General features: G+C 38.9%; 2 protein-coding genes across 2 annotated transcripts in view; one reads left to right on the forward strand and one right to left on the reverse strand.

The window, feature by feature from the left end:
* On the reverse strand, positions 1-4831 carry LOC146318553 (uncharacterized). Its single transcript, XM_084730586.1, has 9 exons — positions 4692-4831; positions 4438-4596; positions 4171-4309; positions 2608-2658; positions 2456-2530; positions 2279-2335; positions 2098-2157; positions 1883-1989; positions 1-229 (listed from the first exon to the last, which is right to left on the reverse strand). Exons 1-9 carry the CDS (start codon positions 4829-4831, stop codon positions 1-3), a joined length of 1017 nt encoding a protein of 338 aa, XP_084586712.1.
* Positions 4832-12242: 7411 nt separating this feature from the next.
* The window catches only part of LOC146318554 (vacuole membrane protein 1-like), a 65048-nt gene continuing 52129 nt past the window's right edge, over positions 12243-25161 (forward strand). The window contains exons 1-4 of the mRNA XM_084730505.1: positions 12243-12327; positions 12958-13096; positions 17910-18000; positions 19891-20001. Of these exons, the coding sequence (XP_084586631.1) occupies positions 12249-12327; positions 12958-13096; positions 17910-18000; positions 19891-20001 (420 nt within the window). The 5' untranslated portion in view covers positions 12243-12248. The remainder of the gene's footprint in view (positions 12328-12957; positions 13097-17909; positions 18001-19890; positions 20002-25161) is intronic.

The following is a 25161-nucleotide window of genomic DNA, read 5'->3' on the forward strand; positions in this document are numbered from 1 at the left end:
TTAATAAACAGGAGGGACTATGTGATTGAGTTCACAGTAGGGGTCCAGCAGGTTGAAGGCGATGTCCCAAAGGTTGCAGTCTGGACTGTGGCAGACAGGCATCATGGAGGACATGATACCCACGGGGAGGAGGACGCAGAGGGCGATGGCTCCTGCTACCTTCATCCCTTTCCACAGGCCCGCAGCACACCTCCCAAACACACTCGGCCCAGGATCCTGCAATTCAGCTCTGTCAAACCAAAAACCACACAGATGTGAGAGAACAGACAATAAACATCTGCTCACTGAAGTGCACAACACTCAGACTGGGACTGCTCTACCAGCAAAACCAGCAAAAATATAACATAGTAATTACAGTCCAAAAAAGTTGTGATGCTGTATTAAAAAGAATGTGATGTTTAGCTCGTTCTTTTTGACGTATACTCAGTAGAAAACACTTCAAAGCAAGTTTTAGATCATCAACTTCATTGATTTTTGTAAATTTATACACAGGCTGAATTTGATGCCGGCAACATGTTTCAAACTGGTTGGGACAAATGCAACAAAAGACGAGGAGAGTAGTGGAATAGGAATGTAACAATATATTACAATATCAGAATTGACATGTCTCAGTACCAGGGATGGAAACTCATTACAAATAAAAAATAGTTATTAAAAATAGCAATTAAGTAGGTTTTTTTGGGGATACTTGTACTTGTATGAGTAGATTTTCCAAGTCTGTACTTTTACTTGTATTTAAGTGCACAAGTGCACTGAGCCACTGCAGGGGGGCTCAGAAGACCACGGAAAAACAAACCGTGTATGAAAATTTATTTTCCTAAAATTCAACTTTTGGAACCTCTTTTTAAATCAGTTCCATCCCCAATTATTGTTAATGATCGATAAAAATTGTAGGGTGGAGGCGGCACAGACTTTTTTCAGCTCATGAAAGGGGGGACATGCCAGAAAAAGTTTGGGAACCACTGCACTATGTAATCTACTTTCTTTTAAAATCATAATTGAGTACTGAGTGCATTTTGAATTAATATTCAAACCTTTCATTTTTGTCGTGATAAGACTATCTGATCACAAATGAGCCGATGAAAGTCATGACATATGGAGAAAAAAAACCCCACTGCAGCAGGTTTAGTCCAGAAATAGCATTTGACATTGTTTTGTCTCGCAGAGCCATTTGTTGAATAAGGACACTTAACTTGACAAAAAATGACAAAAAAAGAGATTGTTTTTTGAAACCCATCTGTTTTGTATGTTACAAATTATTATTATTAATTAATCATCAATGATTAATCAATTGATAGAGTTTTCAACTGTCAGTTAATGAAAGCCACATTTGAGAGGTGACTGAGACCACGGAGCAGGATACTGCAGGAATCTGGAAACTTTTTGACTGAAGATTTGCAGAAACAGAACCTACTTTGTTTAAATGTTGCTATTGATAATGCATTAAACCTCAACAGTTAAAATAACTAATATTCTGAGTAGTTTTTGAGAAGAATACTTTGTACTTTTACTTACGCATTTTTCTAGTACTTTCATTTGTAACTGGGTATTTTTTAAATAGTGTAACAGAACTTGTGCTTGAGTACAGATGTTCAGAACTCTTTCCCCCTCTGCAGAACACCATACAGAACTATAACAATATCTACCGTAATGGTAGATGGATAATTTCATTATTTAACATTTATTTTATAAAAGGACAGTTACAGACTGCTGCATTGTTTTTGTCTTCCAATTATACATATAAAATTCAATCCAGTGAATTTTTGGTATCATTAAATCCCTATTTAAAAAACTGACAAAAAAAACACCTGTTTGGAACATTGCACAGGTCAACAGGTTACTTGGTCAGTGACGATGCATTTGTTTTTAATTTTTTATCTACCTGTCACATGACGGTGACGCTGTTTTGGAATCTACGTAATGTAATATCTGCTCCCTCTGTCTGTTGTTCAGTTGTTGTTGATTGTTTTTCTGATCCTGTTTGAGCTCCTGCAGAGGACAGAAGAAAGGTGTGAAAGATATGATAATGGCCACAGTAAGCACACACACACACACACACACACACACACACACACACACACACCAAGTAGTACATACCTTGATGGTACTGAAATATTCCTCTGTTTCTCTGTGTTTTTGAGTCACGCTCATGGATTTCTGACAGACAAAGACACTCAGATTAAGCAAATCTTCCATGAAATCACCAACTCTGATGTTGAAAGTAGAGTGGAGAGACATTTTTTAAAGGATGGCATGAAAATCAAAAGGTTGTTTATACCTTCTCTATTTCTTCATCTTTTCTAAGTAGGACTTCCTGAACCTCCTCCAGTTTGTGCTACAAAACAAGTCAACCATCATCTGTGATTGAAAAACTTTTCTGGATGAACATGCTGTTTGGACAGGTGAGCAGTCTGGGAGAATATCATTAAAATACTTGAAGTCAAGAAGTTTTTACCTTAAGTTCCTGCTCTGCTCTTTCCAAGTGTTTAATCTCTTCTTTGTAATTGTTTCCCAGAGAGAGTCGGTCCAGCTAAAGAGAAGCAGCTCAGAGTGAGAGTCTACATGAAGAGTGGGATGGTCGAAATTTAAAAGAGTCAGAGATCATACCTCAGCAGTCAAAGCCTCATTCTTCTCTCTCAGCTTCTGATTCTGTTTTTCCTGCAGAAAACAAAAATAACAGGTTTAGGTGAAGGGTACTTGCTGGTCAGATTGAGTGGGACACCGCCAATCATTTTAAAGTCCAGTTTGCTTTTCACTCCAGCTGTGTGGTAAAAGAAATCTGATATCAAACTATATTCTGTAATATCACACCAGTGGTGGAGATGAAATGGTCACCGCCAGACTCGAGGTTTAAGGTCCCGGAACAATTTTGTCCTGATGTTGTTCAGATCATTGGTTTCCAAACATTTTATGGCATGCCCCCCTTTTTTGTGAGAAGCTGAAAGAAGTGTGCACTCTACCTGACAGTTATTATCAAATATTAACAATACTTGGGGAAGGCAAGGATAAAAAAGGATTCATGTTAATTTTAGTGAAATAAAGGTCAGCATGATGGCATCAGCAAACTCTTGCTTGTTTATTTTCCCTACATTTCCCCTTCAACTTTATTTCAATCTGTATTTCTTCCCTGATCATCAACGCCCTCTGCACTGGCTCTGCGTCCTCCCAGTGGAGTCTGCCCCCCAGTTTGGGAACTACTGGTTTAGATAAAGACAAAACATAAATGCTCTCTCCTGTTGATGTTTTACACAAAAGCTGATGATCCCAAGTTTAGAAAGTCTGCAGAATTTAGCTGCGGTGCAAAAAAGTTGACAGCAAAGTTGTACAAACAGGAAGGGAGTAATTATCCTAAAATGCATCATGCAAACCACACACAAACTGTTAACACTGTAAAAATAAAAAAGTTGAGGAAACTCGAAATTTCAAGGCAATGGACCATATTAGATTTTTGAGTTTGAGCCCAACTCAAATCCTTAAGTTTTGAGAAGTTTTACCAGCTACTGATCTTTGGTTGAGATAATTTACTTTTCTTCTTTAGATAAACTTAAAGCTTTGAATTTTACAAACTCAAAACACTGTATTTTAAAAACAAAAGAAAGAGAGAGAAAATGCATTGAAGTAAAAGTAAATGTTAAAATGTTTATTTTCAATTAAACTAGAAACTAGAAAGACTCGTGCACACTGTCGCTTTCAGTGTCAGCCTCGACAATGAGTTGGAAAATAATCAGCAAATCAGATATCAGCAAAAATCCAACATTGTTCATGGAGAGGTTCTCCAAGATGTTAAATTTCAAATCTTTGAAATTCTTGGACCCTACTGCAATTTTTATGAAATCATTCACAGGCATATATTTAATTTATATTTACATGAGAGTAGGCATAATAATATTAACTATACGACAACAGAGATTTGATTTCTCTGGAACTAGGTGTTGGAAAATGTACAGCAGTGTCAGTGATGGGAATTGGCCAGAATTATTTGGGTAATTTCAGATATTGGCAAAAATTCAATGAAGATCCTCTTTCCAGCAATTTAGAGGTTAGATTTCAAATCAGTTTTACTGTTTTTTCTATAGTTTATTTGAGTATTCTAATATTTTCTTTGCAATAATGAAACTGACAGGAGTAATATTACATGAACAGAGGAGGAAATGTAAGCATGTCACCTACCATCTTCTTTATGATAATGGCTTGACTCATAACGAAGTTTTTCTCCTGGGACAGAAGCTCCCGACGCAGAGCTTCTTCATCCTCTCTCTCCCACTGGAGATGCATTTCCTTCCTGATATTTGCCACCTGCTGTTGGAGCCTGAATACAAAATCAACCACCAAAAATAATATCATGGCCTGCTGGTTCCAGATTCACCAGCAACATTTTACAGATGATGGATTCTGCAGTCAAACAGACTGAATGTGAATGTCAGGCAAGTTTCTTACTCTTTGACTTTGTTGGACAGGTGTTTATTCTCCTCTGTTGTCTCATTAATCAGTCTGTCTATTTCCAGTGAATTCACAAGCATGTCATCATTGAGCTTGCTCATGGTTTTGCAGCAGGATTCGGCTTGACGAAGTCTTCTCCTGAGCTCCTCTTGTTCACTACACACACAACAGAACATCAACAGGTACCTCTGCAAAACAAGACTTAGGAGCAAACACAAAATAAAACCTAGATTTTGCCTTCAGTCACTCACTTGATGTCATCATCTCCACTTCCTTGCCCCTCAGATACATCAGTTATCTCCTTCAGATTGATGAACTTCACCCCCTCCATTTCCATCTCATCGTTTGCTTCTTCTGTAGTGTTTCCGGAGGCGTCACAATCTCCAAACATGGTGTCCTGTTGATGATGATGTCACCTACCTGACACCTGGTTTACTAAATGAAATGTATCTCCCTTTTGGTATGCCTACTGGCTGATACCTGATGACTCATAATGACACATTCCACAATCTGTATGACATCAGTGAGGATTCCACAGGCACTGGCTGCATTCCATTTCAATATCACTCCACTCCACACACAGTCAAAAAATAATAAATTAATAAATTATAAAATTATAAAGTATTATGATTTATTTTAACATGTTAAATCATTTTTCACATACATATGCAAACCAGTTGTAGGAAGGTACACTGAGAAAAGAATAAAATAAATATTAAATGAAATAAATAGCTAAATAAACATCAGTACTGTTCAATATCAGTCTAAAAATGTATTAGGATGATTATGGCATGATTTTTGCATGGATCTGTACCAGTCAATCCAATAGTTTGTAGAATATAATGTGTAGGCTCAGACATCTCTGCAGCACAACAATATTGAATTTAAAATGATATTCTGACACACATTTTGCATTTGACAAATATTGTACCTCCTGTGATTGTGTGAAAATTGTGCTCAATCTAAATCACCTCAAGCATCATTTTCTGTATTATGTGTTCTGTAAAAAAAAAACTTTTTCATATCAGTGCATATCAGTGAACATATTACACTGCTACCAATATATCCTCTATAGGCCCATATCAGGCTGGTATATCAGTCAAATGATGTACGATGAAGTTCTAGTTTGGATATTTAACTGAAATTGTACTCAGTGCTCAATTATGGTTTTAAAAGTATCTAAGTACATTATTTAGTGTTGATGCATACTAAAGCACGAGTAAAAGTACAGACTTGAAAATAAACTCCTACAAGAACAAGTAACCAAAAATGTACTTAACTACAGTTGTTTGAGTATTTTTAATTAGTTACTTCCACCCCTGATTAATATATAGTACACATGAAACAGTGAAACACTAGACTAAAAAGGTGTCACTAGTGATATTAAGTTTTTTTTCCATTCAGGTCAAACAGAGTCAGGGTGCTGCTGTTGTGCATGTTGTTAATTAGTATCATAAACCCTATCTTTACCCTACTATTTCATATCAGTATGACTGCTGTGGACGGTGTTCAGTGTAAGTTCACACTTAGAAAGAGCTCGCTCAAAGTTCACTTCACAGAGATTCAAATGAACTAATTAGATCACAATTTTGAATTTTCAACTAAGTTCACAGTCCCCAAAATTCAAAACATTTTATAATGATGGCATACTAGGTGGTGTATGATATTCATGTTTTAGTTTGACGTTCCAGAATTACTCATATCTATAGTTACTAACAACAATTCACAATTTGAGAAAGCTTTACACTACAGCAAACTTTAACACTAACATACTGTTGAAATGTCCATCATTTCCTTCTAGAAACACAAAACTTATCGCTTCATAATACATGAGAACTGCAGGGAGATAAAGAGGGAGGTGAGACAGTAGAGCAAATAAAACTGTTGTCAGTGTAGTTCAGACACTTCAGGCTGCTCAACCAAAATATTTACTGCCCTGACATTTCTGTCTATATTCACATGTCCTGTCTTAACGTCAATGCTTTATTGGCGTGATGTTTTGTATCAAACATGTTGCCAAAGCAACCAGTGCAAACAAGACAATATACAGTAAATAGTAATGTTAAAAGTGAAACAAAAAAGAAAAGAATCATAAACAATATAATTATATTTTAACAATATATAATCACAAAATAGTTTTAAAAAACAGTAAAAGTCAGAATATGAGCTGTGAGGAGAATTAGCTGTGTTTGTCCTTTGTGCTGTGACACACACTGACAAATGTTGCAGCTTCCATGGTGATGATGCTTTTTTCTCCCAGAAGATATTTCATTTTGTTTTGATCAGAGAGTGTATCAAAATCCTTGAGTTTACGTTTAACTTTAGTGAGAAACTTTGTCCTGTTATCTTCATGTTTGGAAATGTTGCTCTGTCTCCACCTGTCTCTGTGGACACTGTTGACACAGCCTGTCTTCTCCAGGTCTGCCTGTGTCAGCCTGTCTCTGCAGCCAGGCTGCCATCTCTGAGTCTGTACATAATTCATGTCTTTCTCAGTTTTGGATCAGTCACCGTGTTCAAACAGTTTGCCACCATGTGCTGCCTGTTTAGAGACAAACAGAACTGAAGTTTGTTCTGAGTTTCTCTCTGCTGCATCTGACTTTGTTTTAATCGGCTGGCACTGCTCTTCTCAGGCAAAACATATATAATAATATTGAACTCATAGCTACAATCATATTTACCTTTTATTCATCCAGGTAAGATTAACTAATACTTTTTACTTCAGGAACGTTTTGTTCACACTCACTCAGTTTCACCTGCGGCAGCCAGGTACAACCACAACCGCAGCCTGATCTGTTAACCCCTCAGCAGTTCGATAGGTGCTTTCCCTCAGGTACCTCACTTTTCTCACCCGGACTTGTTATCCTGCCAGTTCAACAGCAACTTTTAGGCTGATACTGCCCTCTGCTGAGCAAAGCAGAGATCCTCTGATGTGATGAAAACACCAAGTGCACCTAAAACTTCAGGCACCTGAAATAAAGCCATGTAGAAATGTAACATGAGTCTACATACATAATATGGGGTTTTCAGTCCATAAACAGATTGGTATCTATTACTGTACTTACTGATAAAATGTCTGCTCCTCATTATTAAAAAAAAGATGTTTAATTTTTTTATTTCATTAGTGGGAATTTATTTCATTAGTGGGAATTTGCATCACAGTTTTAATTTTCACCCAAAAAAAAAAAAAAAATCATCATGATGGTGTGGCCTTTGTTGGGTGTGCACCAAACAGACATTTTTTTTTACATCTGGAGAAGAAGATTTGTAGGCCAAGGCATCTCTGCAACACCACAGTACTTCATTATAATACTGTTTGTCACACATTTTACTTTTACCAAAAAAAATGCAGCTTCTCAGATTTAGATATCGCACTTCAATTATATTTTGATTAATTAGCCCCAATTTTTAGTAAGACTTTCATCTGCAGACAAAATGTGCAGCATTTTATAATATCCACATGGTAAATACTTTTCTCTGCATCACAAATAACAAACACACCTGAATGTGACATCAGTGCGTCATGCTTTCAAGCTGAAAGACCACGTTCTTGAATAAAGATCAGGAACAAGCTCTATAAAACTGTCCATTCTTCATAAGACATGAGTAGTTTCATTCATACCCTGTTTGCAAACCTCTCTACATACGTCTTCCTCTTGTTATTTGTCAGGCAGGTACAGGTTCCATGTAATTTAGTGCAGTATATCATCTTAAACATGACATGACACAGAGCAAAAACCGACTGCCAAGATCTAGCCTATAGATAGCGTGCTGCATAAGGACTGACATGCTGCTGTAAACTCAGACGACTGTGTAATGTCGGTTGGCTGAGAAGTGACAGAGCAAAGCGTTTTTCTTGTCCACATGATGCGTATGAAACGTTCTGTAAGACCCTGGATTTAGGCTGTCATACAGAAACTGAACGGATGCATGTGTGAATGTTTGTCTCTATTTTCAGCGAACCTTTTAAAGGTTGCATACTTGAAACTGATTTATTGTGCATAGAATTTTTGATTAAAATATCAGAAAGACATGGATATGAGGTCCACATTTTTCAAAAAAGCAAAACAAAATCGTAAGTGGAGGTGTATTCATTTTGAGATAGTTTTCTCTAACCCCTTTTCTTTAAAAAAGTGGGTTGTGTGATGTACTGTTACAGGGGCACGTCCAAGATGCTATTGTTCCAGTGACAAAAGGTACAGCACTATTTTCTTCTAAGTGTGCTAGATGTTTTCACCAGATCTTTCAAACTTTTATTTTGAAAAACCTCACATATGACAATGAGAAATTGCTTCACCCCTCTCTGTAAGTATTGTGACACATCACTGCTAGGTTGTACTTTTTGCCTGTAAGGGCTGGGGTTATTTGTGTGGGCTTTGGTGCCCATTACTGTATCCAGCATCAGTGTTTAGTTTGATAAAAAAAAAAATATAGGGACAGATCATCCAAAAATAAAAAAAATACATAGTTACAACTTGATTGCATTCAGCTTGTGTTGCTCGAAGCTGAGTTGAGCAATCTCATTTTCCAGAAGTCATGACCCGGTTACTGGAGATAATCCACAGACCTTGTTGTGAGCAGTTTCATACAGGAACTATTTTCTTTGTACCGAACTACACCTGCCAGTCGTATCACCGTGCAGAAGGAAGTGTGCATCTACTCATGGAGGAACGGTTACCACTCAGCTATTAAAGTTTACATTCTGTACTGTCGCAACCATGAGCCTCTCGTCCACACTTCCTTCTGCGCAGTTGTTTGGTTTGGCTGGTGTAGTTCCTGTATGAAACTGCTCACAACAAGGTCGGTGGATTATCTTGAGTAACTGGGTCATGATTTCTAGGACAAGACATTGCAATTGTATTGTTAAAATGTGTTTTTTTTGTGTTTGTGTGTGTGTGGGGGGGGCCACCACAAGTCAAGTGTCATCTAGTTCCATTATATTGGAGAGAAGGCGGACATCTCTACAGCTGATATCTCCAAAACTGAGCAACTCACATTAAAATTATTTTTGATTGATACGACACTGGAGGGAATACTATTTTTTTTACATCATTATTCCCATTCCCATCATTGAATAACATGATAAAAGTGTGTAATTTGCACCAAGCAAATCTATTTTCATAAGCCTGTATGATGTGTAGGCCAGCACAGCTCTGCTGCATGACAATATTTAATTTAAAATGCTATTTTGACACACATTTCGCACATTATTGCCCCTACCTGATTTGAAAATTGCTGTAAGCCATATTGCATTTACATTATCGATTTATCAATTAATTGTTGCACCTCTCGTTACTTGTTCAACTTCACTACAGGGGGGGTTGAAGTGTCCCTTTAAACCCGAAGCCTCTCTTACATGAACTGAGTGACCTCTCAGCAATATTACAGGTCAACACTTAACAGGAGGAAACTGATCTGACTTCAGTGCTAAGACCTCTGGGCAGCCGCCAAACACTGCTTGACACAGATATCATCCACGTTTTGCACTTTAATGCACATTACATACACTGTCACTGAAGTCCTGCAGTTTTAGATGACACTGAAGGCCTCGTCCTCTTAATAAGGTCCCATGAGACAGTGATTCAGAAACTCTGAATTTTTTTCACCAGAAAGACTTCTGAGATACTTTTCTCACTCTGATAAACAAGGTGGCGCTGAAACTCAAACATGTCGGGATGCAGTCGAGGTCTTCTGTTTCTAGTTATGACCTGAAAAATGTGATGTCCTGAGGTGGTTTTTTTTTTTCAATTTGGGAATTAGCTGAGCTCTCTTTGCCCAAATGCCATTCATTCACTCTCCGTGTGAAACCTTCTGAGGACTGAGAAGTGTTAGAAGTACGCTCCAGGAAAGTGATCCACTTATTTATAGGCCTTTAATTAGACTGGCTCTCTGGAGGTTCCACCAGGCAAATGATGAAATCTCTCCCTTCTTTTTCTGTGTCTCTCTTCTGTCAGCCTGCTCTCCCCTCCCCCGGCAAACTCTGTATCAGTGCTCTATCCCTCACTGGCCCCCTCCATCACCACACCCTGCACTCAAGTTATGATGCAGTTCATGGGTAGCGTACTTTTGCCCTACATTGCCACTGGGGCTCCAGCACAGGGTTTGTTTGAGCTCAGAGTTGATTGTGGATTAATCATCAGCTGAACGGTGAGTTTAACCTCTCTGCATGATGCATCAAGCTAAATTACACCATAGACTATTATATTACAGCCTTGCTTTTGTTTTACGCTGTCAAATTAAACCTCTCCAGTGCACTGTGCTTGTCTCTGATTGAAATGTGAATATTACTTATCAAATTTCTCATCCTAAAGTGTGTGTGCTCTGTGTTGAGTTTCTCATTGTCCCTCGCACAAGAGTTACTCAACAGGTCTGGGTTGTTTTGGTAGAAGCGATTGTGCAATCAAGTGCTGGAGCAGCGCTGCTACTGTGTTTCACTCAAGCAGTAGTGTTGTTATGAAATGGTTTACTAGGTACTGATTATGAGCAATGCATCAAAATTTAGTTAATAATCAAATGAACTGTTCTGTAGAATAAAGCCCAGGCATGTACAGTGGCAGCTGAGGTTCATGTTGCGTAAAGAGTGACCTGTTTGGCACCAAATTCTATAATTATTGTTGCTGACAGGATATCACTCATTGACGCACTTTGTTGAGCCCTTTTCTTAGACAATGTATTGTTCTCTTGGGTGCAAGAGCAGAAATGATAGGGTGTATTAAATACTATTGTGCACGAAACATTGGCACAGTGCTTCTTGTCTGAGTGTGTGTTCAAGGTTTAAGGTTTGTGATGAAAAGCTTTTGTTTGTGGTTCCCTGAGAAGGCCATGGACAGCTCTCCAAATGCTTCGCAGTCTAATCATCTGAGAAGATTCTTATTTTCCTCTGTGGTACACTTCAGTTGCATGAATAATCCTGCAAAGAACCCACAACCTCGCTGTTCAGTGCGTTTGCCCATCAAGATAACACTTGACACCTGAACATGCTGAACCCACTAAAAGGTCTGTTACATTTTCAGGTCCTTGGAAACGTACTGCAGCAATAATCTGAAACTGATGGAAAATAAATCAAAGCATTTCTCACAAACCTCAGAAAGTATCAGACAGGTTCTGAAGCTCGCTGTAACATCAGTGCTGTACAGTGTCTGCAGCCCAGCCAGCATGGATGCATGGAAACAGGAGCCAGAGGCCCAGACCTAGGGCACAGGATAGAGGGATTAAGCTCTGAGTGTGTATGTGCATATGTGTGTGAGACACTGACAATTCCACCAGATGGTAAGCTGCATACCTCCATGTCAGAGTCCCCATCTCACTGCTCACTGACAGATTCCTGAGAGACCTGAGGCTCTGTAGTGAGACACTCTGTTCACGTGGTTGTAGGCACGTGTATGAATGTGTGTGGATCTCTGCTGAGTAAATGTAAAGAAGAAACAAATGGCAGGACCACATCTTAATCCATTATTTATATATATCACTGTTCCTTTCACTTTGACATATGATTAAGTGTATAAGACCTGCATATGCTCCCAGTATCGACACTGGTGCTAATTAAAGTAGTCATCAGGTAATGCACAGGCCTGATTGGGTTACCAGTAATCTGCAAGATACAGGACAGGAGCAGGACAACACCAGCTGGTCAGCTGCTGTGTATACAGACATATGTTTGAGTGTAGAGAATGCTGTGTTGTTGCATGTGAGTCTGTATTTGTTTTGGGCTCGTGTTAGTTTCAGATTTGGCGAGCAGGGTCTGGTGTGGTGTGCATGATGCTGTGCTAAAGGCCCATGTCTTCCCTCTGCAGGACCTCCTGCTGAAGAAGATGGCAGAGTGCGGGGCTGAAGGTGAACTGTCTCAGAGACGTCTTGGCTTCAAGGAGCAGCAAAATGGAGAGCTGACAGGTAAAAGTCAAAGGCATCAAAAATACAGCTGAGCTACAAGACTGCTATACGACTGTTTTTGTCATAACCATGTCATGACACCTGTCATGAGCATGAAGGAGTCTTTATAAATGTTTATGACTGTTTGGTTATTTGGTCAGTTATGTCAATTTTAATGCAAAGTTGACATTGTTTGTCTTTGTTATGACAACATGACATTAATCAAGCCAGTAATATCTTTGTTATGAAGTCAACTTGACATGACAACAAGACAACATAACTTGCCAATGTCTTTGTTATGCCACTTGTAATTAACCAAGACAAAAATGTCTGTTATGACAACATCTCAAACAATGTCAATTTTGCATGAAAAATTCACGACTGACCGAACACAGACACTTAATGATAACAGTCATAAACATTCATTTATACTCCCTCATGTTCATTGCAGGTGTCATGACACGATTATGAAAATGTCTTCTGCACACCCCTTCATTCATAAAGTGTTACCAGACACTTATATAACTAATGCATCAGTGCTAAAAAGATGTCAAAGTTTTCATTTTATTTTCAAGATTTTTTGATGTAAAATGTTAATTCCTCATGTGGTTATTTATGTGTGTGCTGATAATACCCACCCTGTGCTGCTAGACGCAGAGCTGTCTGTGGATGAGAGGAAGCAGAGGGACAGGGAGGAGCGTGAAACTCTGGTGTTGTGGAAGAAACCTCTGCACACACTCCACTACTTCATACTGGAACTGTTCATCACTTTAAAAGAGTGGATATATAGGTGAGACCAAGGCTGGGATGCCACCTTCCCTCCCCGAAACACTGCCCTGTTTCTGCAGAATTGCACTTGCAGTGTGTCTTCTATTTTTTTTCATTTGACCAGCTGCATATCACACAGTACAACATTAATGGTTTTTTTCTCACCTGCTCAGTCGGTTAAGTGGGTCAAGAATCTACTTGCACAAACTCAATTTTTACTGGCTCCTGCACAAATATTACTCATTTTTACCGGTTAGCAAATAACAACAAAAACGAAAGTTAATTGTTATGTTTAATCTAGGGCTGCAACAACTAGAAAATGTCCATCCCAGTTTCTCAGATTCCAAGGTGATGTCTTTAAATGTCTCGTTTTGTCAGTCCATAAGTTTAACATGATAATAAACAAAGAAATGTGGGAAATCTCTATATTTGACAGGCAGAAAACAGCATTTTCTGCTATTTTTACATAAAAATTAATTTAGTCAGTTCATGGTGCAAAATACAGGGCATCTTGGGGGGTCTCAGATCCCTTGATTGACACTTGAGACCCCCTAAAAGCCTATCTACTCACCCTCATGCTGATTGAATGTTGGATTTATTTTTTTAGTCCAGAAAACACTGCTGGAGTTTGCAGAATCTCCCAAACAATGGAACTGAATGGTGACTAGTTTTCAAATGGGGGGGCAGAAAATGTCTCAGTTCTGCTCGTCTGGTGTAATTCAAGTCTCCTAAAGCCTCAGACAGTGTCCTCACACACAAGCGTGGCTCCAAGCTAAGGATCTACAGTGAAGATTTAGGCTAAAAACATGGTGTAAATGACGTCTGTCAAGTCCACTTGGCACGTTGGGGCTTAAGGAGAGGCATTTTATGTTTTTTTTAATTTTTTTAATTTTTTTTGGTTGTTTGTCAGTTTGAAAACTAATCACCATTTACTAATCTGTCTGAGAGATTCTGCAACACTGTTTTCCTGTGAAACTCCAGCAGTGTTTTGTGGACTAAAAAACTAAACCTGACCTTCAATCAGCATGAGGGTGACTAGATAATGACTGAATTTTAATTTTTGGGTGAACTGTCCCTTTCATTTAAAACAATGGACTCAAATCATGTACACTGCTAAATTAACTAGCCCAACATGGAAGTCATAACTGCTGCATGTCAATCCCCATATATATACACACACATAGAGAGAGAGAGGTAATTACTGGATGTGCCAATCAAATTTTACTAAACCACTTAGGATATGATGTGCAAGATGTCTGGAGTAATTAAATACACATTCATTTAACATATTTAATGCATATATTCAAGTGGTAAAAAGCAGATGAAGTCGAAGATGAGACTTAAGGCAAAATGTGCTGTGCATTTGGGCACATTACCCTATAAAGTTATAGGGTAAAAGCAGCATTTACTTAATGCTTTTAGTGTATTATTCATGTCTGGTTGCCACTATAGTGCTGACAGCTGCTAAGCAGCATTTCTGTGATGTTAGTTTTATTTATAAAGGTGTTAGTGCTGCCTGTCAATATGGCAAAAAAAAGAGGACATGATGGTTGTGAAAAAAATATCATACGCACAACATGGTCACACACACCCACAAAAACACACATATATAAGCAGACAGGAGGTGACCTTGGTGTTATCATCCCAGTAGGCCTTCTCCTACATAGTTTAGTCTTCAGTCAGAGGCCTAATAGAAGCTATGATGCTTCACAAAACAGACATTACAGGCTTGGCTTATCTTTTTTACTTCATTACTCCTCCTCCACGCTGCAGATAGAGCTGACAAAGTCTTTCCACCTCACCGCCTGACGTAACCTCACCCACAAAGCAGCAGCATCACACCGGGCTACGTCACAGTTCGCTCTGATGAAAAACTCCCCGTGCTGCACAACTTGTAATCGCACTTAATAATCTTTGTTGACACCGAGGGCCCAGAAGAAGGTCAGAGTGTACTCTCAGGGAGGCCGTTGTGGTTAAGTGTGTGAGGACAACGTGTTTATTTTCTAAACTACAAGAGGATGTGGTGAGCCGCAAGCACCACGAGCAGTGTTCTCACTGAAAGAAGCTGCTGTTCGCTCACACTCAAAACACATGGCCTTGTAAGTGCTGCGGGGGGGCGGGGTGGGGTTGTACACGCGAACACATTAGTCTACGAGCACACAGAGAAGTTTATCCTGAATGTTGATAGAAGTGGTTTGTAATTTATAGCACATGTACAGAGAGTCCTCAGGGCAACGTACTGTTGACTGTTGTGACTCCGCACTTGTTTTAAACAGGGACAATGTTGGAGATACGGAGGTGGGAGAGACTAAGAAATCATTATGGTCAAATTACTACAAATTCTCCATTTATAAACTAAGCAAAACAAGATATTTGCGGACATTATCGTGGGCTTTGCGAAACAGTGGTTGAGATTTTTCACCATTTCCTGACATTTTATAGAACAAACAACCAATCTCCTAATCAAGGAAATGACTGACAGATTAATCGATAATGAAAACAATTAGTTGAAGCCCTAGCGATTCCTGAGTGAGAAAGGTAATGATATTTAATGCTTTATTTTGATCTTTATTACATTTTTTATTAACACTGAAGTTATTTAAATCATTCTAAAAAGTTTTTACTTTTTAAGTTGATACAAGGATACATGCTACAATCATAGATGGATATGTATGTGGATTAAAATAACTGACCTGCAGCAGCTCATGGGGATAAGTGATTGCCTCCATCAGAAGCATCATTTTAAGCAGGGAAAAATGATCCTTTCACTTGCACCTGACTGTCAAAGAGATGTGCATCACTCTCCGTTAACAGACCTTTCTTCATGGGAGCCATTTTGTCATGAAATAGCAGGATAATCACAGGTGTCAGCAATGACACTAATTAAGGTTCCGTTACATTCAGTTAAAACACAGTTAAGGTGCTGCTATTTCATACTGCGTGTTTGCTCTCTAGAAAGGCTGTGTTACGCTAAATGGAACGGAAAGTTATCTGATTACTATCATTGGTAACAGCTGTGATTACCCTGTTATTTTACACTAACATGGCTGCGTGATGAAGGCTTATCTCTGTCATCCCACGTTTGACGCACGCAGTTAAGCTGGTCAGCGCACTGGTAAGTTAGTAAATGAGACAGAAAACTTGTTCAGTTTAGCCATTAAGATTGAAACATGTCGCTGTTGGTAGCTACTGTAGTTAGTTAACGCTTTCTAACCGTATTTACCGGCCTCAGAGTTAGCACCAAGTTACATGATAGCAAACATCAGTTTGACAATGCTAACATTAGCTGGCTAACTTTAGCCTAGCAATTATAGGTTCTTGACTCAAAACTCTTAGCCAAGTTAAAGACCATATATTATCAATGATAATATTATCAGTAAAATGTTGCTGAACTGTGAAAGTTAAAAGTACTTGTTCTGCAGAAAATGTTCGAACTGCAAGTCATGTAACAACTAGATATTATTAAACATAGGCTAAATAATTTAATTGTTAATAGAGATAACATATCAGTGTAGTTAAGGTAGCTTAGTTGTGATAGTATAGTCTAAAACATTAATGTATTTATTTTATGAGCCCCTAGTTTATTATTTAAAATAATTCTTTGTAAAAAAAATTATCATCATGTAACTGTGAGATCAAATTGTGTAATTAAATTGATTTCATTGTGTTCACGATAACGTGGAGTGTGTCATTTATAAGGCACACTACTTAATTGATAAAAGACTTCTGTGTAGGATACACCGGTGTAGCCTCGATCTGAGCTCCTCCAGAAGCCTCCTCTCTCCTCACTCCTCGTCTCCTCCAGGTGCATTTAAGTAAATGGAAAATCCTTCATCATGGCGGAGGGGAAATGACTTCCGGGTCGACAAAGGAGAGAGGAGACGAGGAGGCAAAATTCAACGTAATGAAAAGCACCCTTAGTGGCAGCCAAATTCATATGAAATAGTTGGGTAAACACAGGTGTTACCAGTGATATTAGTTAAGGTCCTGTTCCATTCAGGTCAAACAGAGTCAGGGTGCTGTGATTGTGCATGATGGTTGATTGGAAAGGCTCTGCTACACTGAATGGACTGGAACCTTAATTAGTATCATTGGTAACACCTGTGTTTTCCCTACTGTACCAAGTCAAAATGGCTGCTGTGGTACAGGTCTTTATTTCCTTCTGAAATGCAGAAGCAGTAGAAGTTTGTACTTGTGTAACATTTAATTAAAAATAATAATATAATAATAATTATAATTGAAATTAGCTGAGTTAGCTAGCTTGAGTTAGTTAGTTAGTTAGTTGACTTTCACAACAGGTAGGTGGTTAATTCTGTCTTTCTTCATTGTTAAGATAGGTCCAGTCCCTAATGAAAAAGTCCTCAAGTGTCTTATGTTCAATTTTACAATTCTGAAGTAAATCATTTATTTGTCATCTGAGTGATTAAGTTGCATTTTTACTTATTCATGTACATAAATAAGGTTTCATAAGTAAGGTTATAATGTCAAATACTGTAACAAAGCATTACACACTGTGTATTACCCACATGATTATTATCCTTTTCTGAACATGCTGCTCCTGTTGATGAGGACTATTAATTGCAGTGGTTTGAATAGTTTCCAGCAGATGTCTCTGTCCCCTAAAGTAGAACTGAAAATTACATCCTCTCTTCACTAAAGAATTGCATCCTTTCCTTGCACTAATACTGCCTCACTCATGCTTCTAATGATTATTCATCTTTTTTCATCTGCTCTCACACTCATCATCTTTCTCCCCGCCTTGAATACCATTCACCCCTGTCCCTTCACGCTTTCATTCATCATCTTCCACATTCATTCTCTTCTCCTTCACCCAGGCTCTGGCAGCAAAGACAGACTGTGTTTGGCCTGCTGATCCTGCTTATCCTCCTCTCCATTGCCTACTGTATTGAAGGAACACACCAGAAGGTGACTGAATACTCTAAATATTTTATAATATCTTTTATTATAACCATACTTAAGCTGCTGTGGAGGTTCAGCACCTGATCTGAGATCATAAAGTATGTGTCTTTTATAGGAGGGTATAATTCAAATAATTTCTTTTGTCTATCTGTGGTGGTTGCTTGTCTTATCACAGAATGCACATTACAGTCTCTTACCTTTACCACCAAATCACTGAAATTAGTACAATACAATGTTCAATACCGAAACTAATATTGGAACATTGAGTATCTCCCAAAACCTATTCCATATCTTTTTCTGTCTCTTGAACAACTAAGCTGTTATTAATGGATTTGTCTGGATGCACTTAGCTTAATCTAGCCATTTAAAAATATTATGCTCAAACTGTCAAATATTCCACTCCCATAAACGAAGAAATACATATCCCACAACATGACTGTTATACAATGCTGCTGCTGCTTTTTTATTAAACTTTTTCACACAGAACAGCATTTTTGATTAGTCAGCACCACTCAAGCATTCAAATTTAAAATACATTTCATCCTTGTTACTTGTGAGGCTTCTGTATGGCTTAGTTTAGGTTAAACATTTAGGCTAATGGATTGTAGCTTATAATTTTTTCTTTGTTTTTTCCAATATCCAATCCAGTGATTTTGGCCAGTATTGGACTGATACAGAATACCAATACTGAGGTTCAGATTGACACATCCCAACTGTCCACAGGTTGAAATGTCCTTCAAAAAGACACTCAACCAGCTTTTGTCCTACTAAGTTTGAAATGTTCTGTTAAATGCAGTCCATCGAGTACTTATTTAGGTCCTGCATGTGTAATTAAGTCTGATTATAGTGTGACTCTCCCACATATTTATCAACATAGAGACTGGGATTCCCATTGCCGGAACACAGGAGTGTCTGTAAGAGAATACCTGCTTGAACATCATCTTGAACAAGTGTGTGCTTGTGTGGTGTGCATGCATCATGTTGGTTTAATTATTAACTTCCCACAAAACTCAGTTTTACCTGCTAATCTCTGTGTCCACAGGGACCACTATTGGAGCTGTGAATGTAGACCACAGCAGACTACGCTATAGATCTGACTGGAACATTTCCCTTTCCTTTTTTCTACTTTTTGTGGTTTTCCTGCCATGAGCTGTAGTATTTTGAAACCCACTCAATGTTCAGCGTTCAATGTTATATACAGAGAGTTGTGTAATCAGTTCCCGAGAACTCACGTAACAATTGCTCATGGCTGGCACTGCACTTCCCAGCATTCTGCCAGCAGAGAGAGAGGCAGTGTGTGATGTTTTTGTTTTCCTGGGTTTCCTGGGAAATGGAGTCTTTGGTCAGATCCTGCCCCCCCCCCCCCCCCCCCCAAAACCCATCAGTCCCCTCCCCCCTTCCCGTAATTCTACACAATCCATGCTTCCTCCTGAAAACAACCTGCCTTGGCTTGAGGGAGGAGGTGTAAACGGAGTGATAGATGGAGTGATAGTGGTGGCTGAAGAGGAACAGAGAGAGAGATCTTGGCTTGCCTTACTTTACTAGTTGTGTAAGAGCTGGCTGCCACCAAAAAGAATAATGGTGCTGTTCTTCTGTCAGTGTGCTGAACACTCCTACCCTACGGCTCTGTCCTCTAAACTCAACAACAACCTCTGTCTCTAAAGGTCTCTCTTCCACTCTCTTCCTCTCCCTCTCTCTCTCTCTACCACTCACTTGCCCTCTCCCACCCTTTAAAGTGCCCTCTGTTTTGCACACTTTCACTCTCGTACCTTCTCTCACTCTGTCTCTGTCCCTCCCCTCCTCTCTCTGTGCCCCCCACCCCCTTCTTGTTTTCCACACACTCTGTGCATGTGTCTCTGCCATGTGGTTGACGGTCCCTCTCTCTGGCCTCTGCAGTATGTGCGCTACATGGAGAAGAAGACGCTGTGGTGTGCCTACTGGGTCGGCCTGGGCATCCTCTCCTCGGTGGGTCTTGGCACCGGTCTGCACACCTTCCTCCTTTACCTGGTAAGAAAATGTTTGCTGTGACGCTTCACGACAAGCTGCTGTTGTTATCAGTCTTAAAAAGTTGTTCACACTGCAGTTATTCACTTGCCTCTGCATGTTTAGAACAGAGCTGAAACTCAAACACAGTGCATGACGGTGGTGCAGTGACGCAGGTCTCAAAAGGCTGTGTTGATGCTGTTGTTGGGTTGTTGCTAAGGCTTTAGTAAGAGCATTATTAAAAGCTTTTGGAGACTCCGTATGCATTTGCACATGCATACGTGAGTGTGTTAGTATGGGTTTGTACGCGCGTGCATTTCAGAGTGGGGCGGAGATGAATAGGCACTGTGGTAGCCGCACTGTTTTGACAGGCAGTCCAGGAACAATCGTACTCACTGACCCCTCTGACTGAGTGCACATGAGGATAAAAACACTCTCCCTCCCCCTCTCCGAGTTCTTTCTCTTTCCTTTCTCCCTGCTCTCCTGCTCCCCACTGTGTTGCTCACTCTCACTTTCTCTTACACTCCCTCCCCTTACTCGTTCTCCTTTTTATGTCTCTCCTCCGCTTATAGTTCCCCTTTTACTCCCCCTTTCCTTCTCCCTTCCTTTTTCTTTCTGTTTTTCCCCCAAGTCTGAGTGTTTTTGCTCCGTTTTGGAGCATGGGGAGGTGTTGGGTCTCTGCTGCTGATCAGATCACGGTCCCAAAACATCTGCTTGTCTTCACTGCTCTGAGTCCATCTGTCATCAGGGAGTCCACTGTTGCTCTCGTGTGCCCTTGCCCGGTGGAGCTGAACTGGAAACTTTGAAGTGCGTGTCCTCCATTCTGCTGTTTTTAAAAGCCAAACTCTGGCGCTCCAAATGTAATTTGAGAGGGTTTTTTTATACTCTCCCGTAGTGACCCAGCTCAGTTTTTCAGGGGTTTTTAAAGTAGGATGTCACCATCTAGTGAGCATGGCTGCTACTGCAGGTTGCGGTGTCATTGGGTTCATGACAGAACTTGGTGCTCCTTGCTCGAGCTGCTGTCGTGCATTTTTTATAGAGTTAGACTGATATTGTTTTTGAAAGACCGATACTAGTGCAGATATTTTTGGATTTAATATACCGATACATGATGTTTTTCTGTGAATATTCAAGTGAAATGTTTTTTTTTATTTTGTGTTGAATGCCTCTAAATAAAAATAGCACTTTAATGCATTCTGTGTTTCACATCAGTTGAACTTCTTGTAGGTCGGAAATGCCTCTGAAACTGCATTTAGAACATGAGACAATGCTTTAAGCCTTGAAACATTGCAGGCTTGTATAGACTTACAGACCTGAACCTGTTGATGGCATTTCAACTTGTCCACACTGGTATGAATTCTCTGGTCAGACATCCAGATCAAATTTTTGACTAAAAAAGTCTGTGGTCAGTGAGGATCATGTATTACTTAGATATATTATGTATAAGATGAATATCTTTAATTGACTGTTATTCAACTTCTAATGAAAGTGCAGCCTAATATTGGCCTGAGCTATTAGTCTAACCATATTTGTTTATATAAGGAACCCTGTCTGATCTGGTATCTGCTTCCTCTCTTCCTCGCTGTGAGCCTAAACCACAAGTAAGACGCACAAAACTGACCTCAGAGAATTATAATTATACATCTTCTTTTCTGTCGAAAGCATGTTTAAAGGAGCCATTGGGATTCCTAAGTGATTTTGTAGATTTCTGGGTCCTGACAGATATTTCTGATTTCTGACAGTAAAAAAAGTTTAAGTACTGCTGTGGTAAGTGAACAGTGGCAAGTGCCAGCAGACATGTTGGCCTGTTTTGAGGAACTAGGACTGGGTCAGTGATTATAACTGGGTCAGACAATTTCAGAACACTTGCTACTCTAAGATGTCCCTTCAAACTTACAAGTGTAACTCTTGCAGCTTGACCTGTCTGGCACTGTGTTGCTTTCTGTCCATCAGACTTAATAATATGCTAGAAATGAGAACTGGATTGGGCCTGAGTGTTTACCAGCTCTTGACTTTGATTTATACCCATGTCAACATTTGGAAAGAACACCACCACAGTCGGTCTGTAAGTGATATACAAGTGCACCACTAGAGATATACACTAGCTCAGGGGAGAAGTGGAACAATGAACTGTAATTGCACAGCTTCTCAACCAGTCATCAACCTAGTGAAACACTTAAATACATTTCACTTCAGTAAACTGCTGAAGAGTGTGAGGAACTGAGTAAACTAGTGGGCAGAGCTCAAACAATCAGTTGATTAATCAATTAATTGACCTGCAGATAATAAAGTTTTGATTACTGGTTTTAAAAGAAAAAAATCCAAATGTATCTTACTCTTTTATTATAGTAAACTGACTTTTTTGTGGTTTACTGGATTTTGGAGCTGATACAAATATTAAGGGGTAAAAAATATAAAATATATACATCAAGCAAACATATTTTTGTATTGATCCCTCAAAAGTGGTTGACACTTGTTGCAAAAAGTATGTAACTGAGGGAGGATATTTTACATTTAAACAATAAACTTTATTATCCAAAATTATATCATTGTACTGAAACTGCTGACAATTTCATTGTTATTTTTATTAATTATAAATAACAGTACATTTAGTAAACAAATGAAAACAACCATCATTTATTTCTGTTAAAAAAAAGAAGTTTTCACATGGGGCATATCAGATGACATATATGTTGATACTGATACTGATAGTCCAATATAGCCGTGATTGGCCAACATCGACCAATAATACTGATTGACTGATATATCGATTGGGCTCTATTTGACTGTACTGTTGCTCGGACAAAAGAAGACATCTAAAGACATCACCCGTTAATCTGGGAAGTTTTGAGCAACATTTTCCAATATTTCCAGACATTTTGTAGACCAAACAGCTATTCTGTGAGAAACTGGTAGATTGAAAATCATTGTTGCTTGCATTATGGTTATTATTATAACAAAATAATCATTAGTGGCACTTCCAGTCCTAGGTTAGGCTACGTTCTGCTAAACAGTGTTTTACATAGAATCAAATCTACCATGATTAAGTTCTGTCATTAAATACCCTGTCAAAAAATGAATAGATTAATCAATTCATAAATTAATAGAAATTATTTTAAGCTATTTTATTTGTAAATAATAACTGATTTGTAACTTGTCAATACAAAGTTTGTAACTGACCCAGGTCATTACTAATCACAGTCAGTAGAGGGAGCCAGTGGTCTTAAGATGTCGATAAACCAGAAAAATCAGTGCAGACTAATATTGTTGTACTTTACACATGTTAAACACATTTGAATCATAATAAAATCGACTATAAATACTGATGCCAACTATCAATATTTTCATTCACATAAAGGCTCCAGCTGAAGATTCATATATTGTCCCCTTAGTAAATGAAAATCTGGAAAACAGAAGAGACCTTAAAAGATTTGGATTTTTGACAATAGGATAACAAAAAAAAACACGAGAAAACTGAAGAATCCACATTATATCACTAAAGAACATGGTAAAACTACTAACTACTGCCAAATACATTAATTGCAATAGTAACATTAGATTGCTATTGCCTTTGGTAAATCCTACTTTTTTGTAAGATATGGAAAGACATGAGCACTAGCACATCTAGTAACCAGTAAGGTCCTCTGTAGTGCTATTTTCACATGATATGACATGTGACTCTGGGCTGTCATGTGACCTTTCCAGCTATCATCATGTGTTTGTTCTTTTCTGCCTTCTTTAAAGGACTTAATTCCTTGATTGAAGCTAATTCTTTCATTTCCTCTAGTTACAGTAAATGTGTGGTCACATTTTTTCTGCTGACACTTCATTGAACCAGGCGCTTGGAGAAAGTTTCTGTTTAACCTATGTGAAACTGAGATGACAATCTTTTACAGCTAATAGGTGTTTTGTTTGAAATAAAAGATGATACATCACATATTAACAGCACACATCCTCAGTGGCTGTTGGGAAGCAGTGAAATTTTCTTAGAGTACTGCAGAGCCACCAGCAGAGGGGGATGCAGAGCCAGTAACATGCAAACCATCCCAGTCAATGAAACCAGAGCAGAAGTGGCAGCTCTCCTGTTCCCTGACATGGGCAATTGCTGCCCTGTGTCTCCTCTCTGTGTTTGCATCCCGCTGAGACTGCGGGAGATCATTGTACATGGACAGGACTGGTTATTGGAGAAAGATAAAACCCTGCAACTCAAGCGTAGAGAAGAAAAAAAAAACACTCTTCTTGGCACACCATCAAGTGTATTTTATCCAGCTGCTCTGAGGGAGGAGGTAGTGGGTGGGTGCTTATAATACCGACCATGAAAACAATAAAATCACGCAGGAACACTGGAGAGATCTCATTTCGGCATGGGCTGCGGAGGCGAGGATCAGTGCACACACATGCACACGTACGCTCACTGAAAGTCCTGCACCTGCGCATGTATCCTCCATAATGATTGTGAAGATCACAATTATGAGTGGTACCGGCTTTCATCCCCACTTAGGTTTTTAAGTATTTGTTTTCTAGTGACAACTAGTGTCACTGCCCTCCATAAATCCTCTTTTAACTGAGAAGGGGTTAGCGATGAGTGTGACTCTTGAAAGCTTGGGAATGCTGTAAATATTTTAGAAGAGAGCTCATCTGAGTCATCCACCATTAAATTACTTTCAGTAATGGCTGTTGCCATTAAGTCATTATGGGCAGCATGAAAATTGTTGTGCTCAACGTTAAATCAACAGCAACAAAGAATTAAAGTCATTATAATTGAAGCCGCGCACGTTGCTGTTTACATAATAGCAACTAGGGTAGTCTTTTTTTCTCTCCCTCTTGGCTTTGAGCTGTTTCAGTGAGAGGTGTACATGTTGTGTCTTTCTGGGAGCATGAATGTCAGCAGCCACTGGGGAAACAAAGCAGTCTTATGGGATAGCAAAAAATCAAACCATGTTTGTAGCGTGTTTATGACTCATGATTTACAGTCCCTTGTCTTTCAAAAAATAAACCAGTGGCTCAACTAAATAAAAGAACATTGTGTAGTTTTCTATATTCAGTTTTTTTTAGGATTGCTAAATTATAGGTTGCAGAGGAGGTTTGTGTAGAATATACAGATTTTCCCCAGCAAACCCCCTAAAATTAAGTTTTGGCTGTTGGCAATTACCAGGAGCACAGCTTTAATTAGCCCCAACTATC

Source organism: Lutjanus erythropterus, chromosome 11 (genome assembly GCF_056507025.1).
Source record: "Lutjanus erythropterus isolate fLutEry1 chromosome 11, fLutEry1.hap2, whole genome shotgun sequence".
In the NCBI taxonomy this organism is placed as follows: domain Eukaryota; kingdom Metazoa; phylum Chordata; class Actinopteri; order Lutjaniformes; family Lutjanidae; genus Lutjanus; species Lutjanus erythropterus.